The sequence below is a fragment of the Poromitra crassiceps genome (assembly GCF_964638095.1).
Source record: "Poromitra crassiceps genome assembly, chromosome: 5".
Classification (NCBI taxonomy): domain Eukaryota; kingdom Metazoa; phylum Chordata; class Actinopteri; order Beryciformes; family Melamphaidae; genus Poromitra; species Poromitra crassiceps.
Window position 1 is genome coordinate 26,530,254 of NC_139642.1, and position 16,530 is coordinate 26,546,783.

Here is a 16,530-nt window from a genome sequence, read left to right on the forward strand (position 1 = left end):
ACTGCCAAAAATATCCACCATAACAAGTAATTGAATGTATGTTGGCTCTTACACTTTTTTCTTGAAACAAGTGTGTGTGTGTGTGGGGGGGGGGGGGGGGGGGGAATGCTTTATTTTACAGCATGCTAATTACAGTGTAACTATAGTTGGAAATGATGGGGTACTAATAAAATAACAATGCAGTTGCTACAGAAGTGCATAAACAATGGAGGCAGTAGGCTACGACTCAGTGCGCCAGCAGCTGCAGAGCCTGAGAGGCTGTTACTCAGACACGGCATAATATTTCCGGCTAAACTGGTGGTAACTTCTTACAAAGAGCGAACACACAAATTTAACAGAACGACGGCACAGGAATTCATAAACAAGCTCAAAGAAGCTGGATGAGTAAAGATCGGTCTATTTTCGCTAATTCCCTCCTTCCTTGCCCACCGCCCACATCCCCCTTCCCATCCCTCAAACCCCGACTTCCTAGCCCTAGTTCCATCTTCTGACCCGGTGGGCTTGCTGACTAGCGCCGTGGGAGAAATATGATCAAGGTGTGGTTTAAAGTGAAAAGGTTTACTAAAGAAAGTAACTTATTATCATCACAGTACAGTCTCATAAGGAGAAAGTCATATGAATACTTAATATGAAATATGACATCTTGTTGATGTACGGACAGCTTTTGGAATATATAGAGAGCATTGTCAAAATGAAAGACTGTGCTCAATTTCCTTGTGTGGAATCAAACCGATCATCCATAAGTAGGTTAGGAAAACAACTCACTGACCAAGTGACCACTGTCATCCCAGGAGAACATTTGTTTGGTTTATTAATAATGATTTATAATGACTTGCTGCACACTCGTACAGTTAAATACATTCATATTTAAAAGCTGCATAGTACAATCCCAGTCTTCTGATGTTGACCACTGAACAGTTCAGTGTCTTTCTCAGTGGCACCTATGGGGTCGATGTTGAGGTGCCCATTGCTTTTCTCTTCCCAGAATCCCCCTCTCTTCTATTCTGGGGATTTCAACCATCAATCATCCAGCCACAAGCCCATTTTTCTGACCTTTAGGTCATGACCCTAACCCTAACCCTAATCCTTTGAGAGGCAGTCTTCCACTGTGGCCACACTCTTCTCTGAGGTTGTAAAATACCACTGAGGGAAGACTAATGTTGCAGTTTCCTTTATTGTAACTATACATACAGAGACACACACACACATAGACACACACATTTCAAAGTTTGATCACACATTCAATCAAATTCAAAGTTACATTGCCATTGAGAGCTTTAATCCATTTCTGTAGGCAAAAACCTTTCAATTAAAAACATACTTACAAAAATAAATTGTGCACACTATATTGTAAGAAAATATGGTCTGATTGGAAGGTCGTACATTGACAGCAGAATTCCATGGGTGTGTTCCATGTGATATCTGCCACACTATCAGACGTTTAAGGGGGACAGAGGGGTCAGACAGCCAGTGTGGTTTGTCTGTGTTAACTCGTCAGCTGGAGCTGGTGGGAGCAACACGCGCGCGCGCACACGCACACACACACACACACACACACACACACACACACACATTCTCATTTCCTCAAAGGAAGCACATACTTCCTTTTCAATGTAAAATAGCTAACCTGCAGAAGCTGGTACACCAGCCAAATACACACACACACACACACACATGCATGCACCCGCCTACACTCATGGCACCAGCATCACACCAAAGACCTCATGCTCTGTGCAAGGATTGACGACTGAAGCTTATAAAAAATACAATTTCATGAATACATGTACAAGCAGTGAATTAAGGCTCATACTCAGGCGACACAGTGCATCCACATATACAATGAAAGAGATTGGTATTTAGAAGTTGCTTTTCACTTGATGATCGTGGAAGAGCTATTAGTAATACGTAATGAGAAATACCCAAACATGGGTAAACACATGGCTTAAAAAATCCCCTACTGAGGGGAATGTTACATGAATGTTACATGTTCAATTCTTGATAACATCTTGATTGTTAGTTGTTAGAAATTAACCAGTGCCCTCTTGTGGAACAGAGGTGAATTGTGTTAGATTGTCTCCACATGACTACTGTTTGGATAGTTTCAATCCAGAATACTTTTTGGTAATATCTTCTTCTTTTTTCTTTTTTTATGTAAAAGCTCTATACAAATACAACTATGAGTAACCAATTTTTTTCAAGAACTTAGATCCCTACAATGAAGGTTAACATTTTTGCTGTGTAAATGCTTGAATCACACAAAAGGAAGAATCTCTTTGTGTCAGTTTAAAACAATTCCCTCTTAATACTGTGGTACACTGTACCATATATAGCTGTTCACTGTTCCTCTCACTAAGCCCTCCTGAGAGAGAGCGAAAGAAAGAAAGAAAGAAAGAAAGAAAGAAAGAAAGAAAGAAAGAAAGAAAGAAAGAAAGAAAGAAAGAAAGAACGAACGAATGAACGAACGAACGAACGAACAAACGAACAAACGAACAAACGAAAGAGCTAGCGCCAGGGCGAGAGCGAAGGTAACAAAAGAGGAAATGAAGGAAAGTATGATAGAAATAGAGTGACAAAGAGAAAACGAGAAAGTCACTCTGGTAGTGTCATCTGTGTGGTAAGGTTTGTCACTCAGGACACTCTGGTGGTATGGTCAGGACACTGGTAGTGTCATCTGTGTGGTCAGGTTTGTCAGGACACTCAGCTACAGTAGTGTCATTTGTCTGGTAAGGTTTGTCAGGACACACAATTGGGCTGCATTCATCTCGTGTCGTCAAAACTCCACCTTGTCCTCATAACTATTTCCTGAGCCACAACACAACTGTGATTCAAGTCAAGGCAAAAGTTCTCCTCAGCGTCTGGGACGGTGTGCAGACGAAGGTCCCGGGCTCAGGGAGACGGTCGCTGCTCTGCCTCCCCGTCAGCCTCCGAGTCTCCGATGATCTCCCAGCTGGAGGCGGAGCTGCTCATGTGGGCGGGGCTCCGTCCGCTGCCAGACCGCGTCAGGAAACCGAAGCTGCAGCCGACAGAGCAGACAAGAGATCAGATGGGGTGTGAGGGCCTTAGAGCTAAATGTAGGCCAGGACAGAGAAGCACAGTCTGAGGTGGTCAGAGACGGGGTCAGCAGCCTGAGCGGGATGGGGCCAGTACTTTCATTCACAGATGATGTGTGTTTCCTCTTTCATTTTTTATAGCAATGGCGGTCGTGACTCGTGTGGCATTTTGTTTTACTCTTGTTTCTTATTCGGCGAATTGTGGTGCTTCCTTTGTCATGTCATCCACTCTCTCACAGTCTAATCCCTATCTAATAAAGGCAAAAATGTCCCAAAACACACACACACACACACACACACACACACACACACACACACACACACACACAAAATGAAAAAAGACACAGGTTGCTAACCAGACGAGTCCTAGTCAACTGCATTCTCCATTGTCCTTTAATCAAATTCTCACTCGTGAGCACAGTTTCACTAACCCTAGACTCAACGCCAGAACCATGAGAGTGCTTACGCAGATACACTACGTTACTGCATGCAGATCTCTCTCTGGGTCTGGGACACTGTCTGGGTAAAGCTTTTTAAATAATAAACGCTTTTCTGCAAAATAATAAATAAATAAACATGTGACCTGTTTTGACCCCGTCCCTCAAATAATAGAATAGAAGAATAGAAATAGAAGAATAGAATTGAGAATCATTAACACATTCACTGCCAGCCTTTTTTTTTTACTGTAGGTAGCCAGAGGGTTTTTTTGAGGATTCTGGCTCATTTTACAAGAGCCAAGGATAATTTTCTGCTTGGACTTTGTGAACACAAAGTTCACAAAAGTACTAATAGAATGTGTGCTTTCTCTGTCTAAAAGAGTTAGTTTGTAGAGTTAGTAGTTATGTAGATATTAGCCGTTGAGTACAGCATGGTTTCAGCGTCTGAGACAAAAAGCTGAGATAATCGCAGTTTTGTGAAATTCAATATCAAACAGTCACTTTAACCATTTATTTTTGGCATCAGTGAGACATCAGACATAAACAATATAGTTCTGAACAGTAATTTCCTCCATAGCAGCACCCGCACCCCCTCTCCTTACAACTCCTCCCTCCGTGGGCGTGTCTGGTGGATTTCAGCAGCGTTTGTCAGTCACAAGCCAGTCTCTCCTGCCTGTCTGAGCAGTGAGCAGCAGCCTCCCTCTCTGGCGGCCCCTCGTCGGCGAGCGTGGATGTGGCTTAATCCGTTCTTGGATTTTCGGTTGAGAGCTTTGACGAAGCCTTGTGTGACTCTAGGCTTTATGCTGCGCGCTTCAAAGTGTGCTTTCCACCCAGTCCACCTTTGGAACCCCCCACCGCCGTGCGCCCGTGTGAAAGGTTTTCGCCTACAGTATGAGAATGAGGCTCGTTCGCTTCTGGGTCCTCGGTTGAGCTCAGCTGGAATGCGTGCGTTTCTGGCCAAACAACACTCAATAGTCTGAGCACCGTCGCCACTCAGTGGGTCGGCGGAATGGATTGCACACGCCCGGCGGCTCTAACAGTATAATAGAAGATGCAAAAGGGCCAGATCAACGATCCACCGTCAAAAAAAAAAAATCGATTCTGAAAACGTGTTAACACGTTGTTGGCAGTCAACAGCTGGATTCTGAAAACGTGTTAACACGTTGTTGGCAGTGAACGTGTTAAGAACCGGAATCAATTTGCAGGATCAGAATCAGAATCAAAATCAATACCCAACCCTCATCTCTATCCATCATTAGTTGGAGCTGGTTCAGCCCTCTGTCTTAACAGATACAAGTTTGTAGTAATAGGTATAGACGCTATAGTGAAGGGACAGCCCCTGAAGTGTGGTCAAACACCCATGTGCTAAATCCTATTAATGAGCGAAGCAAAAAAAAGAAGAAGAAGAAGAATAAGAAGAAGAAGAAGAAGAAGAAGAAGAAGAAGAAGAAGAAGAAGAAGAAGAAGAAGAAGAAGAAGAAGAAGAAGAAGAAGAAGAAGAAGAAGAAGAAGAAAACTAACGATATACTGTACGAGGAATCAGTGTGACATCACGACGACAACAAACACCTGACTTCCGGGGGACTCTGCAGCAGTTAACTAGTATGAGTTGTGGCAAACAAACAATTAATATCTCAAGAACTATACATGACATCGCTTATATTTTAATATTCTGAGTGAAAGCAGCAGTAGCTCAAGAGTTTGATGTATAATATATGCATGTTGTTTCATTTGGTGGGGACTTAGTTCCCCCACACGCCTCTTTGGGACAGGAGTTCATTTCTCTGTGCGGATGGAACCAAACTCTGTGTATTGTCCATTGTTGTTGTTTGTGTATCTGTGTTACTGACATTATATGTTTGCAGTTGTACCAACCTTTGTGCCTGAAACAAATTTAAATAAAATGAATCTCATCAATCTCATCATCATGTCTCGTTAAAGTTATGTGAACTGTCGCAGTTTTTAAAATGTACACCGCACAGCTGGGGCTAGAGTGAGCACTCAAGGCTGGCGCCATAGGGTCCCATTGCCGTTTCCCCCCTGAAACGCGGTTTGTTTACCAAAATGCTGCTCGGTTGATCCCTCGTATATATAATGTTAGAACACGGCTCTCTCGAATACTCGATTCTGATTGGTCAATCAACAATATTCACCGGTCATTATTTCTCGACAACCGACCGCTGCTCTGCCACACCTGGATTAATCAGTTGGTAAGAGCATTTTGTCCGCAGACGCTACTAATTAGGCCAACCAGTTGCAGCTGTGGTGTCTTGTGTGCCAATTACGAATGAAACCGCTTTGTGTTGAAAACGCTATTAAAAAATCTATATCAAAGTATAGTTCCTTTGTTGCAAACATGAGAAGTGTTGTTGTTTGGATACTGCTGAGATCTGAGTGGCGCACCGTAGGGGGAAGTCGTACTTACAGGTTTCGAATGCGAGATTCAGCTGGTTTGTCAGCGCTGTCGACTTCTGTCTGCTCAAACAGAGGCCCCTTCATCTCCTCGTCACTGGAGAGAGTGGGAAAATAAAAACACTGTAAACTGTGTGTGTGTGTGTGTGTGTGTGTGTGTGTGTGTGTGTGTGTGTGTGGGTGGGTGGGTGTGTGTGTGTGTGTGTGTGTGTGTGTGTGTGTGTGTGTGTGTGTGTGTGTGTGTGTGTGTGTGTGTGTGTGTGGGTGGGTGTACGGGGTAAGGGGTACGGTGGCGCAGTCGGTAGCGCTGTCGCCTCACAGTCAGAAGGTCCTGAGTTTGATTCTCGCCTGGGACACTGTGGGCGCTGTGGTTGTGTTCCCCCCCATATCTTCAGTGCCTACTGCCCAGGTGGGGTATCTTGTCGTAAGGGCCTTTCTCTCTGTGTGGAGTTTGCATGTTCTCCCCGTGCTCCCCCAGGGGGTTCCTCCGTATATAACCCCCCCACTAAAAACATGCAGAAGATCAGATGGTCATCGTCATCCGACCAGTGACGACAACATCCGAAGTTGGTCCCCGGGCGCTGTACGAGAAAGCGACCACTGCTCCTGGCCTGCCCCCCCGGAGGAAAGGACATGCCTGGATGGGTTAAATGCAGAGGACACTTTTCACCGGCCACCGTCAGCATGAGTGTGTTGTGGCCGCATGCATGTATTGTGGTGTTCGTGTGACAATAAAAGACGGGCTTGTCCGTTACGAGAGAGTGTGTGTGTGCTATTTCCTTAGCAAACAGAAAAACTATCCAAAAATCACCTCCCTTCTGAAATAGTTCTGACCACACTTTTGAAAGGATTACTTCATGATTGAGTTTCAGATAAGATGGGTGAGTTGGGGGTTGGATCTAAAGTGAATGTTGAAGATATAGTTCAAGTTAAAGTTAAGGTTAGGGATTAATGAGAAAATAAATAAAACAGCTCGCACACTGCAAGGGCTCCAGTGAATTATTTTTAGTGCACCGTTGGTACAATAAAAAAATTAATAATTCGCTGGAGCCCTTGCAGTGTGTGAGCTGTTTTATTTATTTTCTCATTGTTCCAGCCTCTCTCCAGCTCTGCACGTGCCGGATTCGACCTGGATGTGCGTGTTTTTAACTTTTCTAGTCTAGGGATTAATGAAAGCAAGATTTTGAGTGTGAGTGTGTCCTTGAATATTGGGAGTATTAAATCGGGTAAGTGGACGTTTCCTTGATTGTTATTTTACTGTGTGTGTGTGTGTGTGTGTGTGTGTGTGTGTGTGTGTGTGTGTGTGTGTGTGTGTGCATGCGTGCGTGCGTGCGTGTGTGTGCGTGCGCGTGTGTGTGTGTGCGTGCGTGTGTGTGTGTGTAAGTTTGACTGAAACACAGAGAGAGAGAGACCTGCTACACTCGTCCACATGAATGCCCAGCATCTTGGCCTTGATGACTGTTCTCTGCTTCTTGATCGCAGAGCGGACGGCTTCTAGGAGGAAGCCTGGGCACCTCTCATCATTCAGAATCTCCCTGCAGACAGACAGACAGACAGACAGACAGACAGACAGACAGACAGACAGACAGACAGACAGACAGACAGACACACACACACACACACACACACACACACACACACAAATCAAGGTTTTTTTAATATATGGGTGAAATCATATTCATCGTAGATTCTCTCAAAGGAGCAGCAGAGCTAAACAGGCCAGAGAAAGGATTGGTCGTAGACACCCATGCAAAACATTTCAATTTGAGTTAGTCGGTGAATCAAATCTAAAAATGTAATTTGTATTTTAGTTGGCATGTCATGACGTTAGCTCTGTTTACTCAGATACATTTCTGTAGCAGATTGGAAAATGGTAAAAGTGGATAATAATATAATGCAGAGTCAGAAAGAAAGATGAGTAGTCGGCCCGAACTTCCTCCTCTGCCTCTCTCCTACCTCCCTCTGCTATTTGAACTTTTTCTTGACTTTCATTTTTGAGGCTGTCACACTCACTTGGCTACTTCTAAGTGATAAGAAAAATACATGTGAAACTAATCCTAATTCTAATGTTAATGTTGTAATGTAAGACCTAACCTATCCACCTTATTCCTAGCTGCCATGATGCCTTACGTGAAATATGGGCGCTTCTTCCGGTGTAATCCTCCCAGCCCCCTCCCACCGTTACGTTACTGACACGGACACAACATAGCCCATCTGTAAACAATGTTTCAAAGCTGCAGGCGAAGGGAGCCAATCACGTCCAGCTTGGCCAAACATCTCGCCGATAAATATCCCGACTTGTTCAAAGAGCAACAGGCTAGCTGATGTGATAGATATCATAATTACATCCCCTTGGCCTTAAATAAGTTGTCAAACGAGTGTTATTTCTTTGTGACAAGCAAACTTTTTTCACCGTCGGCGTTTGACGAGGAAATGCGCTCAGTACGAGCACCGCAAACCCTCTGCAACAAATAACGTTAACAACCACCTGATATTGTGGAAGGTCAGTCACGTTCTAGACCGGATCTTGAACCAATAATCATTTTACAGCGGGGCATTCAAAATCAAGGTGGATAGTGACCCCATGAAAAAGACTTTGTGAAGACCAGTCAAACTGACCTGAATTCACAAAAACGCCCTGCCTGCAAACCCACCTCTGATAGTAGTTGAGCTCCTCCTGGACCAGGAACAGGTTGGCTTTGAGCTCGTTCCTCTCATACAGCATGTCGCGCACCTCCTTCTTAGTGAAGCACGGCTGGTCCGGATCCTTCTGGCTGACCGCCAGCCCCGTGGGCTGCAGAGACTTCTGAGACGGACTGGACTGATGGGACAACAGAGAGTTGTGATGACCATTTGCTAGGTTCATCCAAACTACGCCAACCAAACAACTCCAAACAAGAACACACTTTAATACAAACAGACACGACAAGTAGAATATTATGTATTATGAAGTGGACATGAAATATAACAAGCTCAAACCTTTAAGGCCACGGTGCCACTCCCCCTACGGACCCCTTGCCCTCACCCCAACCCCTTGCCCTGCCCCTAAGCACCACCCATATGCCCCTAGCCACCAATCCTACCCACCCCTCGACTCTCTAGCACCTTCCTATCCCTAGCTACGCCCATTTCCCCACTAAACTCACTAATCATATGACCCCGATGGGGCCACTGGCCCAGCACTGTGGGAAAAAGAAACATAAACAGTAATAATCTATTCTGTGTAAGGTGCATGTATGTATGTGCACACAATACACACACGCACGCGCGCGCGCACACACACACACACACACACACACACACACACACACACACACACACACACACACACACACACACACACACACACACACACACACACACACACACACACACACACACACACACACACACACACACACACACACTCCTTACAGGGCTGGTGTTGGCTCTGTCCAGCTGCGCCTGGAGGTTTTCTATGTGCCTGTGTTTCTCTGTGAGGTCGGCCTCCATGTCGGCCTTCCTCTCCGCGGTGCTCTTCAGCTGGGCCTGCAGCACACTCTGCCGCCGCCGCAGCTCCCCATTCATCTGCATGAAGCGCTCCGAATGCTCCTGGAGCTGCAAACACACACATGCACGCACGCACGCACGCACACACACGCACACACACACACGCACGCACGCACACACGCACGGGCGCGCACGCATGCACGCACGCACGCACGCACACACACACACACACACACACACACGCACACACATGTACGTACACACGGCCACACAGGTTTGAGTCTAATTTGCCTAACTGCACACAGACACAGAGTTCCCTAACCGCCACCTGTAGCTAGAGTAAATACACTGTTAGCAGTAAGCCAAACCAATAAGCCAGGACTAAATCAAGTTCCTGTCCAAAAGGCAAAAAAGTTACACGAGTAATATTAATAGTAGCAAATGACTGGGGTGAAATGACCACACACATGGGATTCAGAGCGAACGACTGCGTAGGGAGAGGTATAAATTCAAGACAAGAGTAGCATTCAGTTCAAGAGGGGAAGCTATTCGAGGCTATTTGAGCAAGCAGAAACGAGCTTACAAGCAGAAACGAGCTGAGCTGCACATGTGCTGTTTTTCAACATTCTGTCTTTCACTCCAGTCACATGACTCTGACAGGAAGGAGCACAGCGAAAGCAGAAACAAACACACACAGTCATGACCCAGTCATGACCGCTGTTATCTGCTGCACGCACACGTGCACACTCTTATACGCACGCACACGCACACACACATACACATGTACACACGCGCACACACACACACCTACACACACACACACACACACACACACACACACACACACACACACACACACACACACACACACACACACACACACACACACTCAGCAGCTGTGAGTAGTGGAGTGAGGCCACTGCCTGGACTTGTCTTGACTCCAAAGGTGTGGCTCAACAGTCAGCCAGTATATAGGATGATTATCTCAACGCTCGTCCCTCATTGGCTGACAGTTGGAACAGTTCCTGTCTTCCAGGCTGCTGATCCCAGGTCTCCACCTGCCATGTGGGCGGGCCTTTAGACTCACTTTCCCACTGGTAGCAGCACCGGTGCTGCCAAGTTTCTCAGTTGGTCGCACCAGCAAATGATTTCTCACTTACTACACCCAGTTTGTGACTGTGTGTGTGTGTGTGTGTGTGTGTGTGTGTGTGGCCAAATAGCACTGGCCAAGGTTCAACACTTGTTTTCCAATGTACATTTTCCATGTAAATCTCTACGTGAAATGAATGATAGAACTGTGCGTTTGGTAAGGCAGTGGACTGGACTAAATACTCATAGTACACGTGACATCATATTTCACAGTAAACAGGAGGGTGGGCTGGGGGTTCCGAATTTTGAATGGACTTATTTTGCTACGAGGCCATCTTTTAAATATGCTGAACAGTGATGACCAATATGTCAGAGAGCTCGCCAGAGCTTCTCTGTTCATATACCTAAAAAGACGCAAGGTCCCCCTGGCACGTGGTTCGGTTGTACCAAATCTCCCATTAATTTGAGGGCAAAAAAAAGCAGTGTTCCACCCATAGAGGGCACTTATGCCAGTTATGCTGCTGCAAAATGATACAAATGGTAGAATGGCAACAGTTTGGTCTCAAATGTGGAAGATTTGACCAGAATTCTTCACACACACCACCCCCAAAGTCATATATATTGGTTAAAAGCTGAAAAAAGTGTTTTGGGGGTAAGTTACACTTTAAATAAAGGTTAAATAAATAAAATTCTTTGTGTGAGGCAACACGACTGATATGAAAGCAGGGCACAGACCTTTGTAACGACACGTTCATAATATGCCTGTGGCTGTTTGCGTTCTGTGTGTGGAGCCATGTGGTGCAGCTGTCATGCAAACTAGCAGAGAGCACACAGCTTCCTCTCTGGTGAGCCTCAGCTTGCTCTCTGGTCTCGACTACTTGCACCTGCCAGCGTGAAAGATGGCCGTGCTGCCAATCAAGCTCTTGAATTAAATGAAGGAACGTATTCCTACCAGAGGAATGACTTAAACAGACACCTCATACTACTATACAATGTATATGTATGTGTGCGTCTCTGTGCACAATCACATGCGTGTCTTTAAGTGTGTGTGTGTGTGTGTGTGTGTTTGTGTGTGTGTGTGTGTGTGTGTGTGTGTGTGTGTGTGTTGTGTGTTCTGTCTCCTCACCGCTTCCACCTCTTTGGAGATGGTGGTAATCTCCTGGACTTTGGCCCTCAGCTCATCTCTCTGCCTGTCCACCACCTCCTTCAGCTTCAGCATCACCTCTCTCTCCTGCCGCTGAACACGGTCTGAGACGCCCGCATGCACGCGCACGCACACACACACGCAAGCGCACGCACACACACACACACACACACACACACACACACACACACACACATGCACAAACACACACAAACAATCAAATCTCAACTTGATGCTGAACGTTTGCTAACGTCATTTTCATACATACACATACTGGCTACATAGCTTGCAAAACGACATAGCCCGACATGGCTTGTAAAACGCATAGCTTGCAAAACATAGCTTGCAAAACGCATGGCATTTGCTAATGTGGCTAGCGGTTAGAAACGGGAAGCTCTCGCACTGAAGTTTGGCAGCGCATCTCTTCTTCTTGGGACGTGTTTGACTGCGATCCTCCACCAAGAGCTTGAGCGAGTGCAGTGATGCAGTTACGCACCCTGCGTCACTCGTCACTGCCTCTGAGTTGGGTTGCCAAGTACAACGACACATATCCTACAAATCGGGAGATTAGCGGGAGAAATTAACAATTGGGAGCACAACGGGAGAAAGGGTTAAAAATCTGGAGTGTTGGCTGGTATGCAACTAGATGTTCTTGAAATCAGGTGTCTTCAAGAGCCTGATTCAATTAGTGGTATTGTAATTACCTCTGCTGCTGCCAACCCTTGAAACACTTGCACTGCAAATACATTACAATTACCTGTTGGACTGCTTTCAGGCTCCCGTTTAAACAAATTCCAGAGTGCACACATGCTTTCTATCAAGCTGCTTGCTTCAAACTATGCAGCACACTGCAATAACTGCTTGACAACACTTGCTCACGACAAGTTGTTTTTATTTCAATGTACACATGGATTCAAGTGGGGAAACAAAATAAATAAATAAATAGTTTGGTTAAGGATCCAATTCCGCTACTGAATATTGGATTGGTGCATCCGTAATGTTAGCAGTGCTTTTGAATACTGTGGGATGACAAACATGCTTGAGTATTTTATCTGAGGTCTGCATTCGTTTTACATTGTGTGAAAGGTTGAAACTATTAAACACATGCTGGGGATTTGTAGCCATCCTAAAACCATCAAGGTTTACTTGACTATCCCAGACTCACTCAACCCTCACAGATGGGATTCCCTCTGGACATAATGAGGGGTTTATGTGGTCATCGCTGGGAAACAGCGGAGTATGGAATTAATTTTGGAGCAAAGCAACAAAACAAAAGACTTTTGAAAATTGAATGGGAATTTAAAGGAAATAATGTACAAAACCACATGCAAACAACCAATAGCAAAGACAGGATAATTTACATTTTAATTTAGGTATTCAAGAAGACACTAATGTGGCTGGTGCGTGTGAGAACCCTGGGACATACCGTCCTGGGCATGGCTGCCCTTCAGCCTGCTCTGCAGGTCCTCCCTGTCCACCTGCAGCTGCTGCACCTGGACCTGCAGCTCCTCACACCTCCTTCTCCACTGCTCCTGCTTCTGCTGCAGCTCCTGTTCAGAGAGGAGAGGAGAAGAGGAGGAGCCAGACTGTCAATCAGCACCTCAGATAAACTATTTAACTGCGGGTGTGTGAGAGCTGATGTGTCGTTTTGTTATACTGTAAATTAATTGAGTGCTTACAACTACAGACTTTTTGTTGAATTAGATCCAAGACAGTGGACAGAGATCTCAAAATCTAAATTCTGACTTGCCACAGCAGCCACCCTTCTCCATTCTTGAGGTTACCTACCAGTGTTGTTGCTATGCAACGCTGGGGGAACGGGGCTCGCACTCCTACGGGTTATGCCCACTGATGCCAAACTCAATACAAAAACTTGTCAGTTTTACTGTTGTCTTGCTTGTCACTAAAGTGTGCCAGACTGCTATAACATGACTTTAGACCTGTTATGAATCTGTGGGGTCTTTTATAATATCCGGGTTAAAAAGCGAAGCTCAGACCACGTCCGTTTCATTGATACACTTGTTTATTCACATAATGTATGTCTGCCTTGCTTGCATGATGTCAGCAAATCCTTAAGAATAACCACTCTCAGCACTAACCAGAATGACACTTGTCTACACTACATTGATCCTACATCTTTAGAAACTTTAAACTTTGTTTAAAGGGTTAGAGTTAGACCATAGACTGTAAGGGGTTGGATGTGTTTAGGGATAAGAAATGTCTGAAAAAGACTTCATATGATGGAGTAGGGAATAGGTAACAATGAGAGGAAAAAAAACATTACTGTGTGTGGTCAAAACATTGCAAGGTGAAGGTGTTGCTCATTTTGTGAGCGTGATTTTTTTCAGGCATTTTAAAGATTATTTGTCACAATCTCTCAATACTAGTCCTTCATAACTGATCTGCCATGTGGCTAGGATGGCGGTAGATGGTGGTATTAAACACCACCATCTACCTCTACTCATAAGCAGCATTATCATTGATGTCTGCAAGAAATTTGGGGGTATTTCCCATTAATATGGTGGTTAGAAACATGCACCCATGCAGGTTCACACCCCCGTGTTAACTCTGGGCTTGGTCGGGCGTCCATACAGGCACGATTGGCTGTGCCTGCAGGTGGGAAGCCGGATTGGGGGTATTTCCTGGTCGCTGCAATAGCCCCTCCTCTGGTCAGTCGGGGGCGCCTGGTCGGGGCGGAAGGGAACTGGTGGGAAGAGCGTGATCCTCCCACGTGCTATACGTCCTGCCAGTGAAGCTCCCATTTTCTCTCAAATTGTACTTGGCCAATTCCCTTGCTGTCCTGGTCGTTGCTCTACCACCTCTCTGCCAATTTAGGGAGAGCCGTAGACCAGTAGGCGCTTCCTCCAGTACATGTGCAGTCACCAGCTGCTTCTTTTCACCTGACATCAAGTAGTTTCACCGGCAGGACGTAGTGCGTGGGGAGATCTCCCCAGTCCACCCCCCCCCCCCCCCCACCGAAACCCCCAGAGGTCTTTCAGGGAGTTCCCCAGCAAAAAGAGGGATAATTTATTTTCACTAATATCATCCATAAGTAACACATTGACATAATGTATGACTGTTTTTGTCATGGGTTTCATACACTTTCTGGTTAATGCTTTAGATTACAGCCCACAATGTAGCCTGCAGTGTAATTACTCTGGAGAAGGTGTAATCTTTTGTACTAACGGTGTACAAGTACAGCACGTGCCATTGTAGGTACATGGGAATAAGATGTGAAGTTATGGAATAAGTGGGTAATTCGGGAACTTACAAAGAACGTATAGGCCTACTGTAGTTATTTTTTTAACTACTGGGTAGCCTACCTAGTAATATTAGAGGACATACTCAGTAGGCTACTGAGCAATAATCTGGAAGTTTGGGAGGAACTTTTTTCTTTTCTTTTTTAGTTTGGGAGGAACTTAGCACTTATCATCATTCAACTTCAGGTACAGGATGACCATAAAACAGCAAAAATCTGGACGTTTCAGGGAATATGGAGTATGAATTTTGTTAGCAGGTGTAATACAAGGAATGGGAATGGGGGCTGTATTATGTATCATGTATTCAAAATGACCATTATACAAATATTATAGGCTAATTATTGATACATTATAATCTATATTTTATACATTTATATTAAACAAGTGGAACGATGAGGTGATGATTAATATCTGAATTAGCTTAGCTGGCTGGCATGCGGTTAAAACAACAACCTCCTGGTTGCAGGTGTGTGTTTGGTGTTTACCAGTTATAACTCAGCCAATCCTTGTAATAATAAGAAATGTTTTCGCAACACTGCCGAAGGCGTTGGCTGGCGGAGTGACACACAAGAATCATACTCATCATAGGCCTACGTCATGTATGTAACGAACGTTACGTCAAGTAGCAAGCAGGACTGGAGTTGTAACAACACTGGTATAGCACTGCCATTACAACCACATTCTAACGGCAACGTCATTCGATGCATCCGTCATTGTTTACAACCTTTACAACGTGGTGGGAGGATTAAAAGCTACCATCTTAACGTTACTCACCCGCAATTCATTCCTGTCCTTGACGTCTTCGCCCTCCTTCACGGCACGTTTCTTCTGCTGCTGGAGCTGTATGGTCTCCAAGGTTTTCAGCAGCTCCTCTTCCCTCAGGTTCTGTGCATGGTTCCTCGATGCAAAGCTCTCCAACAGCTCCAGCACTTTGACTACTTTCGGCACGAGTCCCACGGCACTGTCTTTGCCGTAGCCGTCGATAAGTTTCTCCACTTCGGTGCCAATCAATTTGGCAATATCGTACACATCATCCACCGTTAAGGCTGAATACGTCCTATCAAAACAGCCTGTCTTTTTGACTTCTGAATCTGAATGCTCTTCAGTGATCTCCATGTCGGAACAGTCTGAACCTAGTCAGACAACTTAAGTACACTAGACTCGCACCTTATCAACTAACGTTATCGAAAGCGAGACTACTCGCATGACAGCCAACCACAAACAGACGCGAGATTTATGAGAACGAACACAATGTGCAATTTCTGAAAATGAAAACAACACGCTCATGCGTTATTGGAGACAAACCCATGCAGCACTGGTCTAAGCTTGGTTCGCAACATTGCCCAGCCCATGCTATCGACACGTCCGAACTTGACCTGCTGCTCCTCTTCCGACAACACCTGACGCATTTTATCGGCGCGGTCACATAATGTAAGAAAGGACGTAGAGTACAAGACTAGTCTGGCACACAACCCTGTCTCTGTCTGCCCACACTCGCTGCAAGAGGATCCTCCTACTTTTCTGACCAATGAATGTAATACGAGATCAGCCGCCCACAGGCATATAACTCGCCTGCCAGGTCGACCATAGTAATGCATGCAACAGTGCATGCAAATCGTATTTCCTCTGTAGTCAATGGTCCTGCCCCA

At 45.2% G+C, this 16,530-nt stretch overlaps 1 protein-coding gene across 1 annotated transcript; it reads right to left on the reverse strand.

Moving 5' to 3' along the window:
• Nucleotides 1-1,165: 1,165 nt before the first annotated feature.
• Nucleotides 1,166-16,284, reverse strand: rilp (Rab interacting lysosomal protein). Its single transcript, XM_083637282.1, has 8 exons — nt 15,656-16,284; nt 13,048-13,171; nt 11,604-11,725; nt 9,314-9,496; nt 8,554-8,720; nt 7,312-7,434; nt 5,913-5,996; nt 1,166-3,013 (listed from the first exon to the last, which is right to left on the reverse strand). Exons 1-8 carry the CDS (start codon nt 15,995-15,997, stop codon nt 2,887-2,889), a joined length of 1,272 nt encoding a protein of 423 aa, XP_083493408.1. The 5' UTR covers nt 15,998-16,284; the 3' UTR covers nt 1,166-2,886.
• Nucleotides 16,285-16,530: the final 246 nt, after the last annotated feature.